We start from the raw sequence: 27,054 nt of genomic DNA, 5'->3' as shown, positions 1-27,054 counted from the left end.
AGGCTGTGCCTGTTTTATCTGAGAAAACTAGAGACATGGGCCTTAGGATCCTGTGAAATTTGTCACCAGGCTCTCTGGCAGACTCAACGTCACCACCAGACTCAGAGGGACAGAAACAGCATGCCAAGTTACAAAAACTCCTGGGTGTAGAGCAGATATTCAAGGAGGTAACACACAGTAGGTGCTCAGTAAATATTGGTGGAATAAATGAATGTAGCACCATCTTCTAGTGTATTAGGCATATCTCTTGATGTTGACTTTCAAAGCTTCTATAGAAAAGCTCTTGGTGATGCTAATGCAGAGTGGTGAAGGGGATTCTCTTGAGTGCTGTGTAGTCCGTATCTACTGATTTCAGTTCACTCAAACTTCATACAAGGCCCACACAGTGGGTTATCAGATCCCCAAATATAAATCAGCCACTGACCACAGAGGTGTTTCTTCCCTACCCATACACCCCAGACATCGTCACCCATGTACCCCAGTCATCTGTATCCCTACATTGTTATTTTTTTGGACAAGGTTTGACTTCAGCACCAGAGATCTGGATACAGCCCTTGAATATATTTTAAGGGTGCAATAAACTTAAAATATTCACATACAATATTCCATATTCAAATGAGCAAGTGGATGATTCACACAAACACATGGCATTTCTATTTTGAATAGAAACAGAATTTAGGAATTAAAAAAAAAAAACTGAAAGCCAGGTTGATTCATTTGAACAATTCTCCCAACATTTCTGGCTTCCCACTAATAACCTCAAGAGAGGCTGCAGTCATGGGAGCAGCATGGATTCTGGAGACCAGAGCTCTCCCCATGAGGTAAGTGAACCCCAAGAGTCTTTCCCAGCCCCAGCAGCTGTCTTGCTAGCATTAAAAAAAACAAAAGCCAACATTCCATCCACAGTCCAACTTGAACCCCCCTCCCCCAAAGGAATGCTATTCATAGCAAAAGATCTTCCAAATGAAACAACATCTGTGGAAACTCCACTCGTGAGGTCAGGGAAAAGTTGAGGCAGCTAAAAACTTTTCAGTACTTTTTTAGACCCAAATTGCAGAGATTTAACAGCAGCAGAATGGGAGCAATCCTAATAACCAAGAGCAAATGCCTTGGTGGGATGGCCTTCCTTCTCAGTTCTACGGCAGCCTCTAATGTGTTTTGCAAAACAGGACAGAGTTCTCCGTTTACCTGGTTGCACAACTAAACCAAAGGAGTTGACGTGGTCCCCTTAACACTTATACAGATGGGATTTGTAATTTAGCTGTATCCAATCACTAAATTTTATTAAACACTTTCTGTAGGTCCTACAGCAACAACTATGAACTAGACAAAACTGGTCTCAACATATTCAAGCCTAATTCCTTGTGCCTGTGCTCCTAAAATTCCACTTGTCAGAGCCCTGTTTTGCAGAGAACAAGCAAACCCACTGATATGCGAGAAAGCTCAATGGTGAAAATTCCTGGATACACCTAAAACACAAAACACAAGCAACAAAATAAAAAATAAACAAGTGGGACTACATTAGACTAAAGTCACACAGCAAAAGAAACAAAGTAAAAAAGACAATCTATGGAATGGAAAAAATTATTTGCAAACCATATATCTGATAAAGGGTTAATATCCAACAATATAAAGAACTCAGACAACTCAAAAGCAAAACACAAAAAATCCAATTAAAAAATGGGGCAAAGGACCTGAACAGGCACTTTTCCAAAGAAGATATATGAATGGCCAACAGGTACATGAAAAGATGCTCAACAAAACTAGTCATTAGGGAAATGCAAATCAAACTACAGCTAAGTCCTCTGTCCTTCAGGTGAGCTAAATCACCTCACCCCTGTTAGAATGGGCATCGCCAAGAAAACAAGAGATAAATGCTGGTGAGGATGTGGGGAAAAGGGAACCCTTGTGCAGTGTTGGTGGGATTGTAAACTGGTACAGCCACTACAGAAAAGAATATGGACAACCCTCAGAAACGTAAAAACAGAACTACCTCATGACAGAGCAATTCCACTTCTGAGAATGTAGCCAAAGGAAATGAAAACACTAACTCAAAGAAACGTGTGTACTCCCATGTTCATAGCAGCATTATTTACAATAGCTAAGTTATGGAAACAACCTAAGTGTTCATCAACAGATGAATGGATAAAGAAAATGTGTGTGTGTGTGTGTGTGTGTGTGTGTGTGTGTGTGTGTGTGTGTGTGTTTGCAGGACGGGATAAATCTTGAGAGCATTATGCTAAGTGAAATAAGCCTGACAGAAGAAGACAAGTTATTGTATAACATCACTTATATACAGAATCTAAAAAAACAAAACCAAAAAAGGAAACTCACAGAAAAAGAGATCAGATTTGTGAGGGAAGGGGTGCGGAGCAGAATGGGGGGACAGGACATCAGAGCAAAGTGGTCAAGATATAAACTTCTAGTCATAAGATAAATGAGTACTAGGAATGCACTGTACATGATGACTAGAGTTAACACTGCTGTATGATATATATGAAAGTTGGTAAGAGAATATCCTAAGAGTTCTCTTCACAAGAAAAGTTTTTCTTTTTTTGCTTTTTCTTTTTATTGTATTTGAGATGATGGATTTAATTAAACTATATATGTCAAACCATTATGACGTATACCTTAAATAGATACAATGATGTATGTCAATTATATCTCAATAAAACTGGAGAAAAGAAAACCTTTCCAGCTGTGAGAATTCAGAGAAATCAAATCCAGAGAAGCCCCCTCAGTTATGGAGCTGAAATGCTGTCTGTATATCCTTCAAAACTTGTATCTCATCCAGCACCCATTTGGCCACAAGAGAGAACATGACAAAGTCAACAGACACATCAAAAGTAAAGCAATGTAAGGGGAAAAGAGAACATCACTGTGATGTGTGAGGGGTGGGAAGGGAAGGAGATCTGCATCCATGGTGACTCCTAAAGGAAAATGGAAGACTTCACTGTGCTGATCCAAGCCCCACATATTAAGGGCTGGGGTTTGGATCAATAAGAACCTACAACATGCTGGGCTGACTGCTGGGTGTTTTAGGTATATGCTCTCATTTTATTGTGACACCAATCCTGTTTATCTCCATGTTATGCACGAGAAGCCAACTGGCCTGACCAAAATCGTGGATCTAATCAGGGGCAGAGACTTGACTGAACTCAGGCCTGTGAGTTCATGTCTAGACTTATTTACAAATTCCATTCCAGATTTAAGGGGGAGACTCCTAGGAATCTGTATTTTTTATTGAGTGGCCTAAGGGATGATTTTCATGATGAGGAAAATTTGGGGAAAAAAATAAAACAAACATACAAACACAATTTGTACTCCCAAGAGATACAGGGTCACTGACTTGTTGATGAATGTTGGAATTCTGAGGAACTAAGATGCTGTTTTAAGTCAGGTTGGGCTACATACTTAGGGACTTCTGTGCAGCGTATATTACACCTCTCCTTTCACTTTCTACAGTTGGGGGAGCCAAGGCTCAGAAGTTTTAATGGCTTGCCCAAATTCAATCAGCTGTTATTTGGCCCAACCAGATCAGACACGTTGCCTGATTCTAGTTCTCTTTCTACTATAAACATATTTGGCTGATTATTTCACATGTATAAGCCTCCTCTCCCCTACTAGAATGTCAAGTTCAGCTGAGCGAGCCTTGAGAATTTCTCACTGTGCTTAGCACGATGCTCAGAATATAAGCTCATGATTTGCTGTCCTCTATCAGATAACATTTTCCAATACACACCCATATTTCTCTGACAATTCCACTGAGTTTGTTATCATTTTCCCCAGGAATGGAAGAGAATCTTGTAATACACTGGAAGCACAAGATGATGATCCAATGTGAAATTCACCCTTGCCTGGCCTACCAGTAGCTCTCTAGTGGAGCAATAATCAGATGACCACACATTCCCAGTTATGGTGTAAGATCTAAAATTAAGGTCCAGTATCTCATGCTATAAAATCAGAAGGGCTTCAAGTGGCCTAATCGCCAAAGCTCCCCTCCCCACTCTGTTCTCATGAATGAGGTTCCCTGGCTAAACAATCCTCTGTACCAAAGGACCAGGCACAGGTCCTGCCCACCTCTGGGGAGGTTTCAGCTCCTTGCCAGTCTGTGGGTTTATTCAAACAAGCCAATCACAACTTCCCACAAGAACAAGAGAAGTTCCACCCTCTTGATATTACAAAGCCTGCCTCCCAAAGCCCCTAGTTGTTTACTGGGTTCCTGAATGCAACCCCCATGTTGTCTAGCATGGATCGCATGCAGTATCCCTGAGTGACGTGGTGTCTTCCTCCCCTGGGTTGGACAATAAACTGCTGTCTACATAATAAAAACAAAAAAAGGGTGGCAATTCCTGATTCTATACAGAGATCAAGTTTTCCGCTCTTACATAACCCCCCTACTACTGTAGGAAGAAGTATTTCAGGAGAGAGCCTAGGAACAAGGAGTCACTGCTCAAATATCTATGCTGAGTTTCTCATACTACCGCACATCAACATCATACAATCAATCTGACAGGCTAAATGGAACAAGTGGGCGGGGGGCACAGCAAAAATGAGCCCTGGAATCAAACTATGCAAATGTAATTCAAAAGTACTGTCTACTATGTATACCCATGAACTGAGAAAATGAAGTGTCATTTAGGGATTCAATTCCTGGCAAAGCTCAGGTCTCTACTGACTGATCCAAAACCAAGCTGTGATTAAAGAGATACACAGTTCCAGGGATAGCATCAGGAACCCTCTCTGCACTTGGAATGTGGGCTGTTAGAGGTCAAAGATTATATCTAACCACCTCCATTCCTGACTCTAACCCAGTGCCTGCCAGAGAATCTGTTCAATGGAAGTGCTGAGCACACAAACAAAAAAGGGTTTTACTCTGTGAAGTACTCAGAAAACAAATGACTCAGGCCTCTCCATGTTCAATGAAGCTGACGGATTGCCTGGAACATTAAGGCTTCCCATACAGTTTGACGTGGGAAGGCTGAATTCTCAAATGTGAATTGGAACATTTGACACTGGGTCACTTCCAGCTGCTGCCTCCACATACTCCAAAGGCCCTCCAGAGCCCACCTAAGATGTCTGTTGAAGACAGGCCTCCCCGCCCCCGACCCCATTACCCATGTGCCTTTAAAAAGGGACCACATGTACTGACTTTATTCCCAAGGGCAGGTTCTTCTGTACTTACTGATCCTTCCTAGTAGACAGATGGCAAATGATCATTTCAGGAGCTGTGGAAGTAAAAGGAGCATCTATTAAGAGACTAGGCAGCTGGAATTCATGCCAAATCCTTCACTCTAAGGCTTCAAAGTAGAAGGGAGCTAAAACAGGGAAGAAGAAACCAGCCACCCTTCCTCACTATCCAATGGGAAGAGATATAGATGACTATATAATTATTATCAAGCCCAAGTTTCATCTGCATAGTAGAAAAGACTAGAGAAAGCTAAAAACCATCACAGAGCTGGGAGCATGAGGCCACAGGGTGCCAGAAGTCCAAGTTGGTAACTGGAAGGAGGACACTCAGCTCTTCCTGCTCCAACTTGGGCTCCAATCTCCCACCTAGATTCTCAGCAAAGACACATGGACACCAGCCACCTTAAAAGCTAGGTTTGTATTTCTGGTTAGGTTCCAGGGTGGCAGAACTCCGGAGTTGTACTATAGCCAACCTGGTCCCCATCTCAGCTTGTCTCCCGCCTCCCACAAAGATAACATCATACAAAACTATATTTACAGAATAACCAGTTAAAAATTAAGGGTGTATACAAAAGTAGAGAGCAGAGCCAAAAATATCAATGCGAGAAAGCTCTGGGAAAAGGGACACTGTATTCCACACCGGAACCTGGGGGCAATGTATTATGTACCAGGCAAGGAGAAGTGTAGCAAATCTCAGTGCCAATTTTAGGGGAAACCAGTCACTCCAGGGGAAGAGTGGATGGGGAAGAGCTACTAGCTTTAATATTACAAAGTCTTAATTATACAGCCACCCTTCTTCTGTCACATGAATTCAGAACCAGGTGGTGAGGGAAATAAGGTCTCTGAAAAGCCCCATAGGAAAAGGAAGGGCTCAGAAGGCGTAGCGAGTCCGGATGTCCTCAAGCTTCTTGGACACCTCAGGTGGGGTTCGGTCCAGTTCCTCAGAGACATTCTTTTGTTTGTTGGGCTCCATGGAGTTGAACTGCTCACAGAGATCTCCATCAATCACATTCTAAGGCATGAAAAAATGAGAGGAAGAAAAAGGTTAGATGCCCAAAGAAAATGGCACATGCTAAAGCAGCAACTTCAAGGAAAGCATTTTATTCTCCCTCAGAAACCTGAACTACATTTACAGAGCCAGGAATACTATTCTAAGTTGACCCTTAGTAGCCAGAGTTCAGATTAGCAAAACTGGGTGAAAACTTTTCTCTGGCTATGGTCTGCCCTGAGGGAAGAGGTCTCTGAATATCACTAACTACTCCTCTCCCACATTACTGCCTCCATCAATCCACATCCTCAATGCTCCTTCATTCAGGACTGTTCCGATTTTTAAGGGAGGGAGGCCCAGAGAAAAAGACTGGTTAAATATGCTGAGGATCCCCTTTTTCAACTCGAGTTTCCAAGAAAGACCTACCTTAACAGGGAAGTAATAGGAACGAAAACTGAGGTGGTCTCGCCCACAGAGAGGGGGATGCTCGGACCGGAGGTGCATTTCCACATGCTGGAAGAAGTCATGGTCCTGGCAAAGAAACAAAGAATCTGTCACTAAAAGAAAAAAGTGATTTCAACTACTAGTCTACAGTTTCCAAAGCACAATGAACAGAGAAGCTATTGATTTTTACCACCAAGGAGATGTTAAGTATCTAATTGTTCCTCATGACCACAGGTTCTCCTGCTACAACAAGACAGCTAAAAAGTGAAAGAAAACCCCTTTGTATTTGCAAAACATGAGAGAAAACACCATATGCAAAGAGTGATTTGTAAAGTCAGATTCCTAACCACAGCTTCCTTGGCAGCAATTACATAAACCAAATCTAGCCAAACCAAGAGCTGACTCTAGGAGGCATTAAGTGCCCAGTCCACACCAGCCCATCATTCCTGGTCTGTGGGGTTTTGTTCTGGGGCTTCAGCCTCTGACTAACCAAACCCTGGTACAGTATAAAACCAGATGGCTTTCCACAGGGGGTAAAAAAAATCAAGATTCCTATCTCCCCAGGCACTCCTGTCACCTTATAAAAATTGCACAACACTCCTAGTTACAGATGGAGACAAAATGGATTGCCCTCTTAGGCAGATTTAGCACCAAGAAACAACCTTGGGAAGGCAAAAGCCAGACCAGTGTGGAAGATGTCACCTCATGGGATGTGAACGGGACAAGGATGCCAATTCCTCCTGACAAGGTGGTATAGACAAGCGATTCTGAGCCTCCAGGGATCAGCGTGGTCTTCTGTAACGAAAGTACTGTCTCGCCCACGTGATAGTTCATGATCACTTCTGCCTGCAAGTTGAAACCAGAATAGTGACTATATGTGCCCTCAGGAGCATGTTCTAGATTCCCAAGAGCAAACAGTGCCTCCAAAGGCCAGATTTCACCACTTTCGGAAATTCAAAAATTACTAAAATTTAAAAATACTTTGAAATGTCCTTAGCATTTACTTAGAGCTTAATGCCCTCACAAACATGCTGAAGTTAGATCATTTTTTATTTATAACTACAAAACCTTTTTGTTAAATTATCAAGTCTGCAAAAAGAAGAAAAGAAAAGTATAAAAAACAGCAATCTCTAGGCTTGCCCTCTAAAATGGATCTATTTTTAAAAGTCCAGAGATACAGAAGTATATGTCTACAGGAGAAGAGTAAAGCCCAGGGCATACTTCAGAGAAGAGCTGGTTAGTATCTGGAATGAACCTGTGCAACCATCCTTTCTAAGGAACCCACTATGCAGAGATTTATACTGCTAAAATGTCTCAGAAAAATTTCTCTTCTATTGTCATAAAAATGGGATAGTAACTTGGTTACCTTGTGTCAAACCCACCATGCATGGGAGAACACTCAACATAGTCACACGCACTGTGGATAATTCACTAAAGAAATGTTTCCTCGGTGAGGGTCATGAAGAATGTGCTACGCAGGCTTGTGCCCCTCCTTTGTGGTCCCTTCTGCAATCTTACCTTCTGAGAGGCCCCGTTGAGCAAACCCCGGTCCCACAGGGCTTTGTTTCCAGTGGGATCCTCATCCACTTCATCATTGGTGTTAGGTGGGAGCCTCACCTACAATGAAGTGACACAAATCACAGGGCTGGGTCCTGAACCTACTCACCTCGGTCACCAAGCAACGTTTGCCCCAGGTCCTTGCACGCAAACCTTGGGGCCCCGAGTTTGGCAGAGGCCTGAGCCCAAGTCTCCTGCACCTCTTCTGATGTCCGAGGAGTGACGAACTCAAAAGCAAAAAACCCCAAAAAACAAAAAACTAAAGAGCAAAAATGGAGACCACAGAACATAAACAAGAAAAGCCAGACTGGGCTTTAAAAGATAAGCCAAAATTTTGGCAAAAAGTAAAAATAAATATTAGTCCTTAGCTCAAACTAAATCTATCATTATTAAATCATGTTGCATGGGGATGAGGGAGGTGAATGGGGTGTGGGTAGGGGAAACTTAAAGAATTTTATACCCATTTTTACTTTCCATATCAGAGATCACAGTCTTGGGTAATTGGCTTTACCACAAACAAACTGGGTCAGCTTTCCTATACATCATTGTAACCCAAGTAAACATCAACTTACGACACAAATGTTGCCAAACTTGTCTGCCCCAGCCACAGTATCGTAGTCCAGGAGGCTAGCTGTTGTGACCCATCGGGGGTAGGTATCATCAGCAAAGATGATAAGCTGGTTCTCATTACGCTTGTAGCGAACCCAGATGAAACTTTCCTGGACATCAGATACAATTACCCTATGTCCAATTGTCTGGATCCCAGAGATGTAATTGGCGATATGCTGGGAAAAACAAGGACAGCAATGGGTGTAACCTTGGGGTGCAGTATCAACAGAAAGTCCAGGTTACCATGACTGCAGCATATATATGGTCTGAAGAATGGCACACACCAAAGAAGAGGAGTCAGCAAGGAGTCAGCAATAAATTCCTAGAAGGTGGGAAAAAGAGCTAACTGGTTTTAATATAGTGGAAATATATGCCTGTCACAGTTAAATTCCTTACAGAAGCAAGGAGAGAAATCTGGCTCTTAGTGTAAAGAAGTCAAGAAACCCACCTATTCCTCCCCTTCTCAAGTCTCAAGGGCCTAATTCTTAACCTGGCATTGGAAGACAAAGAAGGTCCTGATAAAGACATATCATTCTAACAGTTGCTGTCCACCACCCCACCAGGGTCTCCATGTTTACCTTGTTCTCACACTTTCGGAGTAACTTCTTCTTTCCCAGGTCATAGACTCGCAGAAGCTTCCCCACACCAATCAACACCCTCCCCTGGAATGGGGCAATGGCAGCAGGGACCTCTTCCACTGGAGTCTGTGAGAGGAAAAACAGGTGATGCAGCTATTAAAATATACAGCCATACCCCCTCAACCCAAAATGCCTTCTACAGGCATCTGTCAGGAAGACAGACAGCAAGTGATCACTTTTTGCGCAGAGAAAATAAACCACACATACAACAGTCTCTATAAAACAGGGTGTTTGGGTAAACACTCCACTTCCCCAAGTGGATCAATGCCACAAGTGAAAAGAAGTCCTGGTACCTGATGAACACTTCAGAACCCATGTGAATTCAACTGGCACCATTAACTAAATGTGAAGCCTCAATATCAGAAAAGTGACTGTGGGACATGGAGGGAGGGGAAAGAAGTGCTAGTTTAAGGGACATCTTAGTTGTAAGGGAGACACAATGAGTTTAGCACAAAGAAGCCTCTGCGAAGTAACTACTTCCTAGAGAACACTCCCCTTGTGGGACGCCTGGAGAAATCACATTCATGTGCTGTCAGTGTGGAAGAGAGAATAGGAATTTCTTCTATTTTAAAAATTACGGTAAAATATACACGACTTAATATTTAAACCATTTTCAAGTATATAGTTCAGTAACATTAAGCATATTCACAGTGTTGCACAATCATCACCACTATCCATCCCCAGAACTTTATTATCTTTCCAAGGGAAACTGTGTAACCATTAAACAGAAATCCACATTGTCACCCCTGCCCCGAGAATATTAATTCATTAGAACTGCTGAATTTTGGTTACAAATTGCTGCCTACTTAGTAAGACTAGAAAACAAGGGGCTACTTCAGTATGCATCTATTCCCCATGGAGGGTGGTTAGCACACAGGCCTCCTGTGGGACCAGCAAGCAGTGGAGCTTCACTGGAGCATTTTTCACGTGCCACCAAGAGATGGATCAGAAAGACCTGATCCACAACTTACACAAAAGTGGGGAAGTTTAGTAGGACCTAAGAACCAGGAAAACCACTGGCTGGTTCCTACCTTGTGCAAAAACTCCAGTTTTTCCCCATTGTTCACGAGCTTGTAGGTATAGACAAAGCCCCCGGCTACAGATCGGGGATTCAGTATCAGGTCTTTGGCCACACCCACCAGCACATACCAATCATCGCCAGTGTTGGAGAACCTGCACACAGCCACACTGCATTTACAGAGAAAGAATCAGGAGTCAGGTATTAGTCACAGCCCAGAGAATTCCCATTCCAGTCTTCAAAACTCTGTATGTCCTGGGCTCCTTACCTAAAAGCAGCTTCATTCTGTTCCAGCTGGACAAGGTCCAGTGTGTTCCCCTGAATAGGATTCATCACTCGGATCACAGAGGCCCACTGTCCATTGCCAGCCTTAGGAGCTCCAAAAATGGACTCAGGGAGGTTTTCATTGAGGAATGCTGCTGCCATCTCCGCAGCCAGCTCTCGCTCATCCTCCCCTGCTGCTTCTACCATTTCCTAAATCCAAAGAACCAAGGAAGAGTTCGTGTGTTCAGAGGCGGGTGCTGGGTGAGAAGTGGACAAGTAGCAAGAACACCTCCAGGGAGTGTTCATAATACACAAAGTAGCCAAATCTGTCCACCAAAATCAGGATCAAAGGGAGAGGTATACAGACAAGGGGAAGAGGAAAGATCACTAAGGGGAAACTAAAGAACTAACATCAGCTGTGGCGAATACTTGACTGGCGGTCTGAGAAACATGAAGATGAAAACACCTTTTTTCTATCTAACCCATCTGATTTATCTTGCTAAGACTACTTGTTTCCTCTTTTCTAGGCCAGATACAGTTTTATATAGTTGGGACCATTTGTTTTTTGCTGGGAAATGATTTCTGGAAGGAGCTGGTGTTGTGGGGAATACAAAAGCAGTCTCCTCTGGGCCCAATTTCAGGAAACAGATTGTTTTGGAAGTTCCAGGACTGGAGAACCGTTCCAGAGAAGTAGCTGAATACTGAATAAACCCAGCTCAGCGTTTTAGTCCTGTCACAAGAAAGCCTCTAAAACCAAGGACTGTGGCAAAGGGCTCTGCTTGAAGGACCTGAAAAGAGGCTGGATCTTCAAATATAACAAAGACTACAGCCATCAATTACACAGAGGTTTAAACTTTTCAACACAATTTCATAGGAATGCCTTTTTATTGAACCCTGAAGGTTAAATGCATTACCTCTGCCATCTGCTGCTTCCTCTGAGCTTTTGTGGCCTCAGTGTAGGCATTATGGTCAGTCTCAATGATGATAAGGTTGTTACTTTCAGGGTGGATGACAAATTTCCTGGGTGTGTACTGCAGTGGAAAGGCTACTTGATTGAAGACAGCACCCAGCTTCTCCAATGCCAAAATCCTACGGCAAAAGGCAAGGAGTTAATAGGTCACCCACTCAGGACCAAGAAACTGGTGTTGAAATGGTCTATAAGCAGTCACAGCAAACACGTCAATCCCTAAAGCTCTAATGTTGGCATTAGACAACAAGAAACAATAGCCTTCTTATCTAGATGATTACACATAAGAGACAAGGAGATCAGGGGAGGGCCTTTACTTTAGCAACAGCCCATCACTGTTCATGGTGATTCCAGTTTCCACCAGTGAAACCTACATTAGAACCCTCAAAGGATTTTTTATCCTTCCAATGATAATGTGACAGTGAAAAGTCAAAATTTCCTCTTGATTATTACTGACAAACGCTGATATAAGGAGTACGAATTCCAGGGCTTCCCTGGTGGTGCAATGGTTAAGAATCCGCCTGCCAATGCAGGGGACACAGGTTCGAGCCCTGGGCCGGGAAGATCCCACATGCCGCGGAGCAACTAAGCCTGTGAGCCACAACTACTAAGCCTGAGCTCTAGAGCCCACGAGCCACAGCTACTGAGCCCACAAGCCACAACTACTGAAGCCCATGCGCCTAGACCCATGCTCCGCAACAAGAGAAGCCACTGCGATGAGAAGCCTGCACACCGCAACGAAGACCCAATACAGCCAAAAAAATAAATTAATAAAATTAAATTTAAAAAAAAGAGTACCAATTCCAAATTTGCTGTGAAGCACTGCAATTATCTGAACATATGTGGTACTTGTATGACAGTGTTTCATAAAATAAACTGGATGCCATCCTGAACGAAAATCACCTAAGCTTTAGGAAATCCACAACGACGCACAAAGAGATGGCAAGTATGAATTCTACAACCTTTGTCAAAAGGGACAGAGATGTGGACTTCCCTGGTGACAAGTGGTTGAGAGTCCGCCTGCCGATGCAGGGGACACGGGTTCGTGCCCTGGTCTGGGAGGATCCCATATGCCATGGAGCAGCTGGGCCCATAAGCCATGGCCACTGAGCCTGCGCTCCGCAATGGGAGAGGCCACAACAGTGAGAGGCCCACGTACCGCAAAAAAAAAAAAAAAAAAAAAAAAGGGACAGAGATGTGCATTAAGTCAAATTATAAGCAAAATGAGCAGAGAACCCAGATGCTCTTAAAAATATAGACACTTGGTCTCTAACAATGGAGTTTTATTTTTAATTTAAATATTCTTACAGATCATATACAATCTGACAGCAGACCTAAAAAACAATGGAAGATAGGAAAAACCATTTCAAAGTGCTTAAAGAAAAAAACAGCTAATTAAGAATCATTAAGGGACTTCCCTGGTGGCGCAGTGGTTAAGAATCCGCCTGCCAATGCAGGGGACATGGGTTCGAGCCATGGTCTGGGAAGATCCCACATGCCGCGGAGCAACTAAGCCTGTGTGCCACAACTACTAAGCCTGTGTGCCACAACTACTGTAGCCCGTGTGCCTAAAGCCTGTGCTCCACAGCAAGAGAAGTCACTGTAATGAAAGCCCACGCACTGCAGCAAAGAGTAGCCACCATTCACCACAACTAGAGAAAGCCTGTGCACAGCAACGAAGAACCAATTCAGCCATAAATAAATAAATAAATGTATTTTTAAAAAAATCATTAAAAAAGAGTACAATATAAAAACCAGAACATCTTCTAATAGACTATGATTAACAACATTCCACTCCCATAAATATCCAAATATTCTGAGGGGATAATTAGCAAGGTCCCTTTACTTGCAGACATTAAATCAAATACTTTACCAACATGTGAGTAAAAAAAAAAGATCAACTGCTAAACATCAAAAACTGTCATTCTGCAAGGAAAAAAAAAGTACGGCATTTAAAAAACCCACAACTCCTGAGTTTTGATTCTTCTAGTCCAACCCACACACTGGCCTGCTTTCATAAAGGCACTCTACCACACCAAAAGGCAGACTCCAGACAGAGGCAGCACCTGTCCTAAGGGAGAAACATAACATGGGAAGGGACACAGATGCTCCGGTGTTGTATTCTTCCTTGGAAAACATGAGGCTAGCCAGCGTTTGTCAAAGTGGGGCATATACCACTGCTGATACCCAAGATGACTTCAGGCAGTTCTCAGATGGAGTTTGTTTTTTTTTTAATATTTATTTGGCTGCACCAGGTCTTAGTTGCAGCATGCAGGATCTAGTTCCCTGACCAGGGATCGAACCCGGGCCCCTGCATTGGGAGCACGGAGTCTTAACCACTGGACCACCAGGGAAGTCCCTAAGATGGAGTTTTTAAAATATAATTCTTTAAAAAATAATTAGCCTTTTGTGTGCCAAAGGATACCACCAAGAAAGTGAAAAGACAGGACTTCCCTGGTGGCGCAGTGGTTAAGAATCCGCCTACCAATGCAGGGGACACAGGTTTGAGCCCTGGTCCAGGAAGATCCCACATGCCGCGGAGCAACTAAGCCCGTGCGCCACAACTACTAAGCCTGCGCTCAAGAACCAACGAGCCCCAACTACTGAGCCCATGTGCCACAACTACTGAAGCACACACACCTAGAGTCTGTGCTCCACAACAAAGAGAAGCCACTGCAATGAGAAGCCCGCTCACCACAGCGAAGAGTAGCCCCCACTTGCCACAACTAGAGAAAGCCCACGCGCAGCAACGAAGACCCAACGCAGCCATAAATAAATAAATACCGAAAGAAAAGAAAGTGAAAAGACAATCCACAAGAGAAAATATCTGCAGATCATATTATCTGATAAGGCAGTTGTATCTAAAACATAAAAAGAACTCTTACAAATTCAATGATAAAAAGACAACCCAATTAAAAAATGGGCAAAGGATCTGAATAGACATTACTCCAAAGAAGAACAAAGAGCCAATATAAGCACATGAAATGATGCTCAACATCATTAACCATCAAAGAAATGCACATCTAAACCACAATGAGATATCACTTCACACTCTCTAGGATGGCTAGAATCAAAAAGTCATATAATAACAAGTGTTGGTAAAGATGTGCAGAAATTGGAATCCTCAAACCTCATTGGTGAAAACGTAAAATAGTCTAGCCACTTTGGAAAGCAGCCTGGCAGCTCCTCAAAAAGTTGAACAGTTACCAACAATTCCACTCTTGCAGGTACATACCCAAGGAAAATGAAAATATACACCCACATAAAAACTTGTACATGAGTGTTCACAGCAGCGTTATTCATAATAACCAAAAGTGAAAGTGAATGGTTCTGACAGTAAGTACTATGGACAGTGGTGTTTAAACTATGTTCCCAAGAATTCTTCTTCTATGTTTCACACAGCAGCCTTTCCTGATATTGTTCTGGGGGAAAAATGTTCTGCTGCTACAAAAAAAGTTTGAAAACCTGTGGAATTGTCAAAATTAATAAGGAATCAAGGAGATAGAGAGCACACGTCGATAAAACAATTAGAGGATACATGGATGAGGCTAGGCCTTGAAAGGCAGAGATGTGTGTGGGAAGCATTCCAAGGACAGCTGCAGAGATAAAAAACCAGGAAGGAATATATGGAGGTATGCAGGGAGAGTAATTCTGCTGGAGCATAAGGTATACAAAGGTGCTGACACTTAGAAAGAGAGCGACAATGACTGAAAAGTTCCAAAAGTTTTTGCAAACAAATCTGGCAGTTCACTTGATTACGTACCAAGTGACTCATATATCAAGAGGTCAGAGTTCCATTGTAAACAGCCAACAGTTATAACCAGGACATGTATGACCAACAGTTATAACCAGGACATGTATGACACTAGTGGCATTAAAGGGTTAAAAAAGAAAACAAACACAACCAACCGCCAAAACTCGAGACAGTCAAACTGAATAGGTTATTTTCCATCTTGCAATACAGACAGTGTTCACTCCAATGTGATCAGTGTAAATAATGTCAACCTGCAAAAGGCCTAAATAATTTATATTGGTTAATATTTAAGATACAACATTGCAAATGCAAGACAGAGTGAGAAAAGATTATCAGTGAGCCAACAACGCCTGCTCTAAAACCAATCCAATGGCATGGCCCTTGAAAACAAGAATCTTAAAAATCTCAGAGACTGAACTACACTGCTGAGTATAAAAACTTGGCACTGAAGGTCTAAACAGAAGCTAAAACTCCCAAACACCAAGACTTGGCTACCAGGTACTTAAATCCTGAGCCAAATGAAGGTTTCAATTACAACACTAGTGCCATGGCAAAAAGTCAGCTCTCTGTAGCCTCTTGCGGGGCTTCAACTGTGGGGCTCTCTCACCTCAGAGTATTGGTGGAGATGGCCACAATGCCCTCAGGGCACTGTTCAGAGGCGAAGCCAGATGCAAATTCCAGGGTCTCGTAAGACAGGGGGGTGAGATGGAAACGAGATTGGTAAGAATAGCTCAACCATGAGCGGCTTGACATGGCCAACACCTGAGGAAAGAAAAACATCTCCAATAAGCTTGGGAAAAGCCCAAACATGGTATGCTAACCAAATTATCCTATCCCCAAATTTCAGTGTGCAGAATATCCCAAGGAATTTTAGAAACCTAAAGGGCTACCTTAAGAAAAACAGGCCTAGAGAAGAGGCAGTATGGCTTACTATTTGCTAAAAGCATTGGCTATTAGCCAGATGACCTACTAATCACTCAATCTCTGAGCCCCAGTTTCCACATGTGTAAATTGGGAATACTATCACAAGGCTGGATAGTTGCAAGTATTAAATGCAGTAACAAGTAAAGAACTAGCAGAGCACCCGGCAACACTGATATTCTTAGCTACAAAGGACACAATGTTTCCCAGCCTCTTTCACATTACACAGTAAGCCATGACACTGATACCAGGTTGCTCCTGGGTAGTGGTATCCTACATCGGAGGTTTCCAGCTAACTGTCAGTATACTCCATTTGCTCAGCCTCAGGATTGAAGGGATCAGTATTCTAACTCACCTATAACCAAATCATGGCACAGTGCCATGGAAATCCAGTTAAGAAGCTCTAGATTAAGGGACCCAAGACTTCCCACATGAAGGAAACTAATCAAGATAAAGCTAATGTCAACTAACTACAACACTGGTGAATTAATGACAGCAAAATTTATACCAAGGGGATTTTTCTCAGCTGATGCCACTAACATCCAAAAACACTATCTCGCCCCTTTCATTACTTACTGCCTCCTGGCCTTGCATCCGGACACGAAAGAGTTTCACAGGACGGGACCCCAGGTACCTAGTGCGGGTGTCAGACAGATCCCCAGTGACAGGGTCCAGGACTGTTCTCAGCAACACACCATTCTAATAAAAAGGAGAGGAGTGGTTAAAGCCTATACATAATGGAAGCTTCTTTAGCTACTTAATTTCAGAGCAAATGGAAGGAAATGACTAGGTGGTTTAAATATATAGTAATCAGCCAGCCATTCATTCACTCTCTCCTAAATCACTCTCACTCAAATAGCTATTGAGTATTTACTAAGTGAAAAGCACAGTTACTTTTCACTGTGTATCCTTAAAAATATTTTTACCAAGTATGTTAAACTCTTCTTCATAATTTTAAGTTTTAAGATATATGCACAGTTTAATATCCACGCCTATTGTGGTCTCTAAATACCATTTCCCTTAAAAAGAATAAGAATCCTAAGAAAAATGGCTTCTTCAGGTCTGAAGCAAGAATGTTCCAAATGTGTGTGGGGCACTTTGTTGTGCCAGGAAGAAGCCTCCAAAGATAGTGGGGTCATGTTAAAAGGACAAAGGAGGCAACTTGAAAGGGGAATTCCCACTCATCTAAAATGTGGCAATTTAGCATCCAAAACAACTACAATAGTTTGATGCACAAATATTATAAGATCTGCAAGTTCATAATGTTATTTAAAAAACAAAACAAAACAAACACTTCATCAGTCTTCATTGGAGTATGCTACGGCACCAACTCCTTACTCTGAAAATAAGTGAGCAAAGGGGAAAAAAATGAAATATTTATCCTTTCCCTATATGAACTGTACTTCAGGGTAAGCAAAGATATAAAGCAAATTTTGTCTCTAGAGAAAAGTTCCAGCTAATTAAAGAACAAAATAGAAAACCATCACTTCCCAACCCCTAATGAATCTAAGCAATGTGTATCACTGGCTGGTATTAAGTAAAAGATGGACAGGGAGCTTTAAAACAGGTCATTCAAAATAGATACTAACATTCTAACATCACTAAATTAGGTGGGACAACCAGACTTCATACGCCACCGGATATAATAGGAAAACAAATGGCACCTATAAAAATATTCTTGTCCCTCACCAAAAACAAATCTAATCAACCTCTTGGTCTGTGCTATCTAATACTATAGCCATCAAGCCACATGTGGTTAGTCAGAATTAGAAGTGTGCTATTAGGACTTCCCCGGTGGCGCAGTGGTTAAGAATCCACCTGCCAATGCAGGGGACACGGGTTTGAGCCCTGGTCCAGGAAGATCCCACATGCCATGGAGCAACTAAGCCCGTGCGCCACAACTACTGAGCCTGCACTCTGGAGCCTGCGAGCCACAACTACTGAAAGCCCGTGAGCCTAGAGGCCGTGCTCCGCAACAAGAGAAGCCACTGCAACGAGAAGCCTGCGCACCGCAATTAAGAGTAGAGAAAACAGAGAAAGCCTGCGCGCAGCAACGAAGACCCAATGCAGCCAAAAATAATTTTTTTAAAAAAAGTGCTGTTAAGTGCAAAGTACCAAATAGCAGATTTCAGAGACCTAGTTCTCCCCATACCCAAAAAAATAAAAGGGAGAAAACATAAAATATCTTAATTCTCTACTGACTACAAATTGAAATGATATTTTGGATATACTAGGTTAAATAAAACATTAAAATTTAACTCCATCTGTTCCTTTTTTGTGGCTACTGAAAAACTTAAAATTAGACCTGTGGCTTGCATTATATTTTTAATGGATAGCATGGTCTAATCTACCCACCAGTTTGCAGGAACATTAAACACACAAGGAATGACTCTGTCAAATCCAGAAGGTGGGAAATTCCACAAGAAAAGTGATCTGGTTTCTTTAAAAAAAATTTTTTTAACAGGTTGGGACAGTTATTAAAAGAAACATAAAAAGATAAATCAAGCAGATGAAAACTGTGGACAGCTTTATGTAGATCCCGAGTAGAACCAAATGTAAAAACATTTTTGGGAAAAGAAAAAAAAAGGAGAAAACTAGAATATGGGGATATCAGATGACATTAGGGAATTGTTAGGGCCTCCCTGGTGGTGCAGTGGTTTGAGAATCCGCCTGCCAATGGAGGGGACACGGGTTTGAGCCCTGGTTCGGGAAGATCCCACATGCCGCGGAGCAACTAAGCCCGTGTGCCACAACTACTGAGCCTGCACCCTAGAGCCCTCGAGCCACAACTACAGAAGCCCGTGTGCCTAGAGGCCGTGCTCCGCAACAAGAGAAGCCACTGCAATGAGAAGCCCGCGCACTGCAATGAAGAGTGGCCCCACTCACCAAAACTAGAGAAAAAGCCTGTGCGCAGCAACAAAGACCCAACGCAGCCAGCCATAAACAAACAAAGGAATTGTTAAATTTTGTTGAGCATGATCATATTAAGGCCTCAACACACACACACCCCTCGGCACAGCTACATTCTCAAGTACTTAAAGATGAAACTATATACCATATTGGATCTGCATTAAAATACTCCAGGAAAAAGAAAAGAAGGGGAAAAGACAAAGTGCTGATAACTGGTAATAAGTACATGGAGGTGCATTACATTAGTCTAACTCCTGGGCATGTTTGAGAAATTCTAAATTAGGAAGTGAAATTAAAAAGCAAAAAGTACCTGGCCTAGATGAAAACGAAAAGTATCAATATATGGTCAAAACCCCTGACAATCTCTGATCCTTAGGTTCCTGCCTTTTGGGCCATGAAGAGCTCAGGTGCTTTGACAACAGGGACCATCTAGGGGCCCTCTTGGAGCCCATTATGAACTGTGAGACCCTCCGTATCCAGGGGTTCTGAATTCACGGATTCAACCAACCATAGATCAAAAATATTTGAGGGGAAAAAAAAAAATTCCAGAAAATTCCAAAAACCGAAACTTGAATTTGCAGCAGCTATTTATATAGCATTTACCTTGTATTAGGTAATTAAGTAATCTAGAGATGATTTAAAGTGTATGAGAATATGCAATTACTATGCCATTTTATATAAGAGACTTGAGTATCCTCAGACTTTGGTATCCAAGGGAGATCCTGGAACCAATCTCCCAAGGATACCAAAGAACAACCGTATTAGTTTCAAAAGGTGCATACTGTGAGTACAGGCAACTCTTAAGAACCCCATCTAGTTCTGCCACAGAACAGCGATTGCTAAGCATTTTTATCAAAAGCTCTTCATAAAAATACTTTTTTCTAGGCCTGATTTGTTCTAATTAGAGGTGAAATAAGTGGAACAAGAGCAGCATTGCTCACTTCTCATAAGGTGGGTAACTGAAACCATAGGCACAGTATTGAACAAAGGAGTCATGAAAGTAAAAGAAGCCATGACACCAACAATGTGAGTTTCTAGATCTCTTACCTGTAGCCCAATATTCAGGTATAAGAAGCCAATAGAGCCCCTCTCACCCAGCTCATCCTGCTTCTCAGTCCCACCCATTTCCACAATACACAAGGACTCAGGCTGGGCTGGGAGAGCCTGCATGCTCAAAGGTTGCAAACAGTCCTAAGGGGAAAAGAGAAAAGAATAAAACATGGGAAATGACCAATTTTGGAAAAAACCTACCCAGAGAAATCTAATTCTAGAAGTGAAGAACAACTCTTTCTCATGGACAGGGAAAACCTGAAAAAGGAGTTCTATTTAGACTGAACCTTAAAACAATCTCTGGAGAGGATTGTGCTTTCCTTTTTTTTTTTGCAAAAGTGGATAATGGTAAAAGTAAATATGCAAAGGGCACCTCTTTAAAGTCATCCAAGGCCCTTTTCTGTAAACACAGTCTTGGATTTTTTTTTTTTTTCTGTTTAAACTAAAAAAGGGAATCAAGCCATAAGCCAAAGAAGCAGGCACTGCAGAAGACTCCTGAGGTGTGCTGCTACAATAATCAGGAGAAGCAGCAGGTGGAGATTTCAGGGTCCAGCCCAGCTGATCTCAGAGAGGGACATCAAAAATGGGTCAGGTGCTCAGGTTCCAAGTGGAAGATCCTTAAAGTTGAGAGTGACACTCACTGAGGGATCCAGGGAGATGATTCTGACAGTATTGTCCACCAGCCCCACAGCCAGGAAGCGAGACCGCTGCTCTCCAGGGGGGACGTTGGCCAGACTCATGCACACCACATCTGCTGACATCTCCTTCCGTTCTGTGTATTCATTCAGCTGTCCTGACTACAGGAATGAAGACAGAGAGAGGTCACAAACCACTCCAACTTGCCCCCAAACCCTGGGCCTGGAGAACAAAGGGAGCTTGTTAAGTTCCTTTTTGCTTCCTCGCACTCTTCTTACTATAATCAATGACCAAGAATATCTCTACCTAAGGTTCCAAGACTAAACTCTACAGGCTAATGGAAAGCAAAATTACTGACAAGAGAATCAAGAGACCCTTGACAAGTATAATGCACCACAAATTTTCTAAGCCAACCTAGCTCTCAGGAAATGAAAATATATAAAATTGTTTATTTGTTCATGAAAATACTCTGGGTGAAAGAGAATTCAAATATGGCATTTAAAGACAAAACCCCTCACTCATAGGTACAGTTGGACTATACAAGTTGGCCACAACCAAAGACTTCTTAAGAACATAATTAAACACACCTAACATCCTTCCATATATAAAAGTAAAATAAATTTCTGAAATTGATTCAGATTGCAGAAACTAAACATATGGCAAGTATCTGGTGGAAAACTAGAGTGTGCAGGGCAGAAAAAGTGTTTCATTGCTAAGATGGCATTTCATAACTCCAATTAGAATTAAAGACATGAAAACATATCCACCTCCAACCCCCTTGTAAAGGGCTTTAGGACACTTTCCCTTCTCATTTCCCTTTCATTTTTAAAATTTTATTTTTTATGTTTTAATAGATCTTTATTGGAGTATAATTGCTTCACAATACTGTGTTAGTTTTTTGTGTGCACAACAAAGCGAATTAGCCATATGCATACACATGTCCCCATATCCCCTCCCTCCCACCCTCCCTTTCCCACCCCCTAGGTCATCGCAAAGCACCAAGCCTATCTCCCTGTGCTACGCTGCTGCTTCCCACCAGCCAACTATTCTACATTTGGTAGTGTTCATTTCCCTTTCTCATGAATATGTAATCTAGATACCTGGACTGCAACTCCCATCTTCACCTCTGAACCCTACATTAAGTCCCACAGTGAATGGTAAAATAACATACGGGATCCATTTCAAAATAGACCAGTTCTCCTCCTGTCAGGGCGATCACCACTTGTCGTTGGTTCACTGCACATTTCACAATTGTTTTCTTTCCAGGAGTCTTCCACTCATTGACTCTCTTGTCTGCTCGTATGTGCCGAATGCCATCAGGATACACCTTGAGGCAGTAACAGAAAGAAACCCAACTTCAGCAATTTGACTCATCACTCAAGCATGACCCTCACACGTATCAGATCTGTCAGATCTAGAGGCACTGTATTTGAGGCACCAGTTGGGTCAATGACAAAAAAGAGTTAAGAGGTCCCAGGCAAGGTTAACTTCAAAAAAGTTCATGTTTTGCAGCATCCATTTCAAAGAAGTTCAAAGCTCCTTAAATGTGAACCCAGCAATCTACACCATAATGAGGTCAAAGAAAGGACAAAGTAAGGTGAGCAGGTTAAGCAGCTCTCTGAGAATCCTCACCTGCACTAAGGCATCATCTCCTAACAAGGAGCAGGACAAGGTTGGGGTAGTGCCCAGAAACCCAGAGTCAGTCACTTCTTCTACAGTCTCTCCAATGGACAACACAAGTGTGGCATTCACGAAAGACACAATGATGTAAGCATCAAACTCATCTGAAAAGGAAAGAGAAGAAAGAAGTGGGTTAGCTAAGAACTCATTAGTTACAAAGCCAAATGAGACACACTAAGCATTCTCTTCAGAAACTTTCCAAGGCACTTCTTCTATGTGTAGTCATCACACACAGTCATGTGGCAAACAGCACAGGATGATCCAAAAGATAATTAAAGGTCATAACAGCCTACAGATATACTTTGCTTCCTTAAATGGCTAAATAGTACATAAAGTAGACATGCCCACATCTAATACCTTTGAAAATTAATATTTTCTTGAGACATTTGCTAGAAAAATGCGAGAGAACAAAGCAAGAGGAAATTTTGTATACAATATTTATATGTACTGAAGCTACAGTTTCAGATGCCAATCACAATCCATTCTTAAGAGATACTCCCTATAACCAAGGAAGGTCCCCATTTTCTTCCAAAAGTATCTTATGTGAGAACACAAGACCTAATGAATAAAATAGTGATTACTTAAGCCTCCAAGAGACTAAGACATTCTAGGGTTGGAAACTGAGAATCCTAGGATGTCCCAAAAGGAATGATGTAAGAACACTGGATAACCAGGGAGGGGGTGGGTGGTGGTGGTAGTTTATATTGTGAGCCCTTGAACTCTCTAGTTTTTCACATTTAAAAATATCACCATTCGATGGTCATGAGCAATCCTATTAGAACTTGCTTTTCATTTAATAAAATGCACTTGGATAAACAAACACCAACAAGTTTTTCAAGGAGGTCAGAGGTATACAGGCAACCCCAAAAGTTTCTCACACAGATCCCACAGTTAAAAGCTGTCTACTTCCTACACATTCCACCCTACAACATAAAACAACTTCTGTATGTATCTCCCACATCCAGCACAATGTTTGGCATAAAGCTTGATAAATGCTGAATAAATGTATGTTCATTTTTTTGAGATGAATTGAGATTTTCCTACTTTACATTTGAATTTTCTGTATCAATTCCCCTCTTCTTGTCCCCTTCACACAGAAATCAGGCAAACAAGGGATAGAATGACAAGCACACAAGGTACTAAATTAGAGTGGCTACCTCACTCTTAGCAGAAGCAGCTGAAGGATCCTGCTTGCCTGAGTCCCTGTCAGAGCTCAACACCATAGGCCTGATCCACCCCACTCACATCAAGGACACAGTATGGATTGAGTGCTCCAAGGGTCATTCAGCTGAACTAAGATTACTCAATGAGTTCAGCAGAATCGGTGCTCTTTACAGAAAAAGGGGCCAGATGAAAATGTATTATTGGTATAACCTATAGTAGCATTCTGACCTATTAGCAGGACATAAAATCAATTTTGTGGACTGCAATCAGCATTTTAAAATAAATATATAGAAATAAATATAATTTATGAGGATGCCTCATAGTAAGGGTAAGTACTATTCTGCAAAACTGTTGCTTCAGTTAATAATACGTGTGCACTGAATGAGTGGCTGAAAGGCAAGGATCAAAGATCTTTCCCAATGGGTATAATCTAATGGCTACACCAGGAATCCAGAGCAAGGGTTCCATCATAAGGAATAACACTGAACAAGCAGACAATTTGTCTTAGATTACTTTACTATAACTGTCAACATGTATCGCATGCCTGGGGACACCTTATAAAATGGCTTTGTAAGAAGACCGCACTGTTCGCCATCATAAAACATGGAGTGTGGACGTGGTCGTCTCTGAAATGGATGCCTTAATAGCGCACAACAAAACCATCTTCACTCTCCACACAACACCAAGCTTGGAAGCTTTGCTCCAGCTCTCAGTTTTTGAACTGGAAATTTCTGGTATGTAAAAGTAACAGGAATTGCTTAATTTTAACATTATATAAATATCGTGTCCTTTCCCATTTCTCAACACTGAAACCTTGTATCTTAAAAGCTGTGCCAGAGCAAATTAAAGCCAAACAAAAACGGGCTCAAACTGGTCAGGATTTCAGCCTCTTCTTTCAGTCAAGGGAAAAGGTGGGCTTCCAGAAAAGAAACCACACATTTATAACTTACATGCAGAGAATGAGGGGAGTGAGGGAAAAAGGACTGCCTGGGCCCTTATCCTTCCTCTGACCCAAGGCCCCAGACTGCTCAGGTATAAAAATAAAGAGATGCTTGGTGGACTTAAATAGGGTCTTATGTTTGCTGGGCAGTTCAACAAAGAGTAAAGCAATGACTGACACCTGAAAGCTCCTTTACATCACGGATTTCCTCAAAATATCCACTACCCTGTAAATACTAAGCACACTGTAACTTCTACCCTTTCCATTCTACGGTCAGGAGGACCAGAAACAGATAAGCTGCTCTTGTGTCCTAGGCAGGTTATAGGTTAAAAGGTGGACTTCAGAACAAAATCAAGCTTCAGTCAAGATAAATGACTATGAACTATGAAATCTATGTTGCCTTCTTCCAGAGGTTTCAAATTTCATATAAATGACCATTAGTTCAACCCTCAGTGAAGAATCTATTAGGATATGAGAACGCATCTTTGTCTCAGTTAAAAAGGACTTCTATCTGTCTGAGCAATACGGAAGCAGCCCACAGAAGAGGGAATGCTTTCTTCTTCTCTCCCCTGCCTTAGTATCTCAGGCTCAAAAAACAGCTCACTACTCCAAAGGGAAAAGTGAGTGACCATCCAGATGATTTAGGCCTCCAATGTCTCACTCTCACTCTATACTCAGACTACTCAGTGCTTGTCTTGCCTCAGCACAGTCTTGCTTATACTCAAAAGAGAAAAAGGGGGGCTTTCTCCAGGACCTAATCTTTCAGTCAGTACATGTGGAACATTACAAAAGCATCAAGAGAGAGTATGAAGTTAAGATTTTCTAGCCACAGCCTCTTTTAGCTTAATGAGAGGCAAATTAATCAAATGTTCCATATTCTGTAGGAGAAAGTGATTCCTGCCTCAAACTATTTAACATATAGGCAGATGGGTGTGCACCACTAACACTGCACATGGAGAGCCAACTGCAAAGTTACCCTCTGAAAGATGCTACCAGGGCAGCCTCAATATTTTGTGCAGGTCCCTCTCCCTGGGTAATCTCTAAGACCCCATAGTAGACCCTAGCAATAGGTACAAGGTACACACCTGTGGTGATCAGCACCTTCACCAGCCACCTGTGGAAGAGAAAAAAAGGCTTGGTATTGGTAGTGTGCATCACCAAGTACCAGCCAAGGTTAGTAGTTGCCTGGAAGACTGCAGCATGTGTGGACATGTGAAATAGTAACTTAGGGTATCTGGAAAGAGAATGAACAGAGAGAACTTGACCTGTTTTGTGGGTGATCACCCAAATTATAGTTTCTAAAGAGTAAAATTTATCAGGATGTAATCATTTCCTAGATTTTGGTATCTAGAGGACAAAACTTTTCAGCTACAAGTTCCATCATGCAACATACCACAGATCACGAACTTATCTAACTTACCCCAAAAGCCTTTCCTGATTCTCAAACACATGCCTGTTCCCTCTTCTCTAACCCCTCCTGGCAACATGCTTGTGCCTTTCATCACATCAGAAGACACAACAGTTTTCTGTTTTGGTTTTGGTTTTGATTGCGGTACGCGGGCCTCTCACTGTGGTGGCCTCTCCCGTTGCAGAGCACAGGCTCCGGACGTGCAGGCCCAGCGGCCATGGCTCATGGGCCCAGCCGCTCCACGGCGTGTGGGATCCTCCTGGACCGGGGCACGAACCTGTGTACCCTGCATCAGCAGGTGGACTCTCAACCACTGCGCCATCAGGGAAGCCCACAACAGTTTTTTATACTTATCTTCTTTTTTAGATGGCACATGCCCTGAGAGTAGAGTCCTATCTTAATTACAAGGTAGCAGGATGAGAATACTGAACTTATCCTAGAAAACCAGCATGACCCAAACTCACTATAGGGTTAGTCAAATGAACACTGGATTGAGATTCGGGAGACACTGCTTTCAGTCTCTATTACCTAGGTGCCCTATCTTGGGATAGTCAACGCCTGTGATTTTCGGCCTTCTTCATAAAAATGAGGGGTTAACTTTCCTGCATATCTAAATTGATTTTACAGTAAAGTTTAATAAGTGAAAACAAAAACAAACAAAAAAAGAGGAGCAAACTAGGTTTTATCTCAAAGGCTCTTTCTAATTCAAACAGTCTGGGAAATGTTTTCAAGAGCCTAAATATCAACCAGCCAATCTGCCACCAAGCTAAAGCTGAACATCAACAGTGACCAGTTTCTTTATGAAGACATTACACAAAATGGGGAAATCTTTCAAAACCAATCATCCAATAATTACCTTTTCAGCTAAAATGAACCTACTAATTTCCTATTCACTTTTTTTTTCTTTCTACTCAAC

General features: G+C 42.1%; 1 protein-coding gene across 9 annotated transcripts in view; it reads right to left on the bottom strand.

Moving 5' to 3' along the window:
* The window catches only part of SF3B3 (splicing factor 3b subunit 3), a 73,960-nt gene that overhangs the window by 20,111 nt on the left and 26,795 nt on the right, over nt 1-27,054 (bottom strand). For 7 of the 9 annotated variants that reach the window (XR_012327914.1, XR_012327915.1, XR_012327918.1 and 4 more), the window contains exons 12-26: nt 22,579-22,730; nt 22,118-22,273; nt 20,952-21,107; nt 20,308-20,451; nt 16,927-17,049; nt 16,037-16,191; nt 11,623-11,797; nt 10,713-10,918; nt 10,458-10,614; nt 9,367-9,492; nt 8,752-8,964; nt 8,141-8,239; nt 7,325-7,468; nt 6,605-6,709; nt 5,186-6,202 (exon numbers count right to left, since the gene is read on the bottom strand). Coding sequence is in view for 1 of the 9 variants with exons in the window: in XM_019941270.3 (XP_019796829.1) it covers nt 6,062-6,202; nt 6,605-6,709; nt 7,325-7,468; nt 8,141-8,239; nt 8,752-8,964; nt 9,367-9,492; nt 10,458-10,614; nt 10,713-10,918; nt 11,623-11,797; nt 16,037-16,191; nt 16,927-17,049; nt 20,308-20,451; nt 20,952-21,107; nt 22,118-22,273; nt 22,579-22,730 (2,252 nt within the window). In the remaining 8 variants the exon portion in view is untranslated. Of the gene's footprint in view, nt 1-540; nt 6,203-6,604; nt 6,710-7,324; nt 7,469-8,140; nt 8,240-8,751; nt 8,965-9,366; nt 9,493-10,457; nt 10,615-10,712; nt 10,919-11,622; nt 11,798-16,036; nt 16,192-16,926; nt 17,050-20,307; nt 20,452-20,951; nt 21,108-22,117; nt 22,274-22,578; nt 22,731-27,054 lie in introns of those variants that run through there. The other 2 variants (XR_012327921.1, XM_019941270.3) reach the window with 2 other exon arrangements.

Source organism: Tursiops truncatus, chromosome 19 (assembly GCF_011762595.2).
Source record: "Tursiops truncatus isolate mTurTru1 chromosome 19, mTurTru1.mat.Y, whole genome shotgun sequence".
NCBI classification, from domain to species: domain Eukaryota; kingdom Metazoa; phylum Chordata; class Mammalia; order Artiodactyla; family Delphinidae; genus Tursiops; species Tursiops truncatus.
Note: the sequence above shows the minus strand (reverse complement) of the source record. Positions and strands in the feature narration are given on the sequence as shown.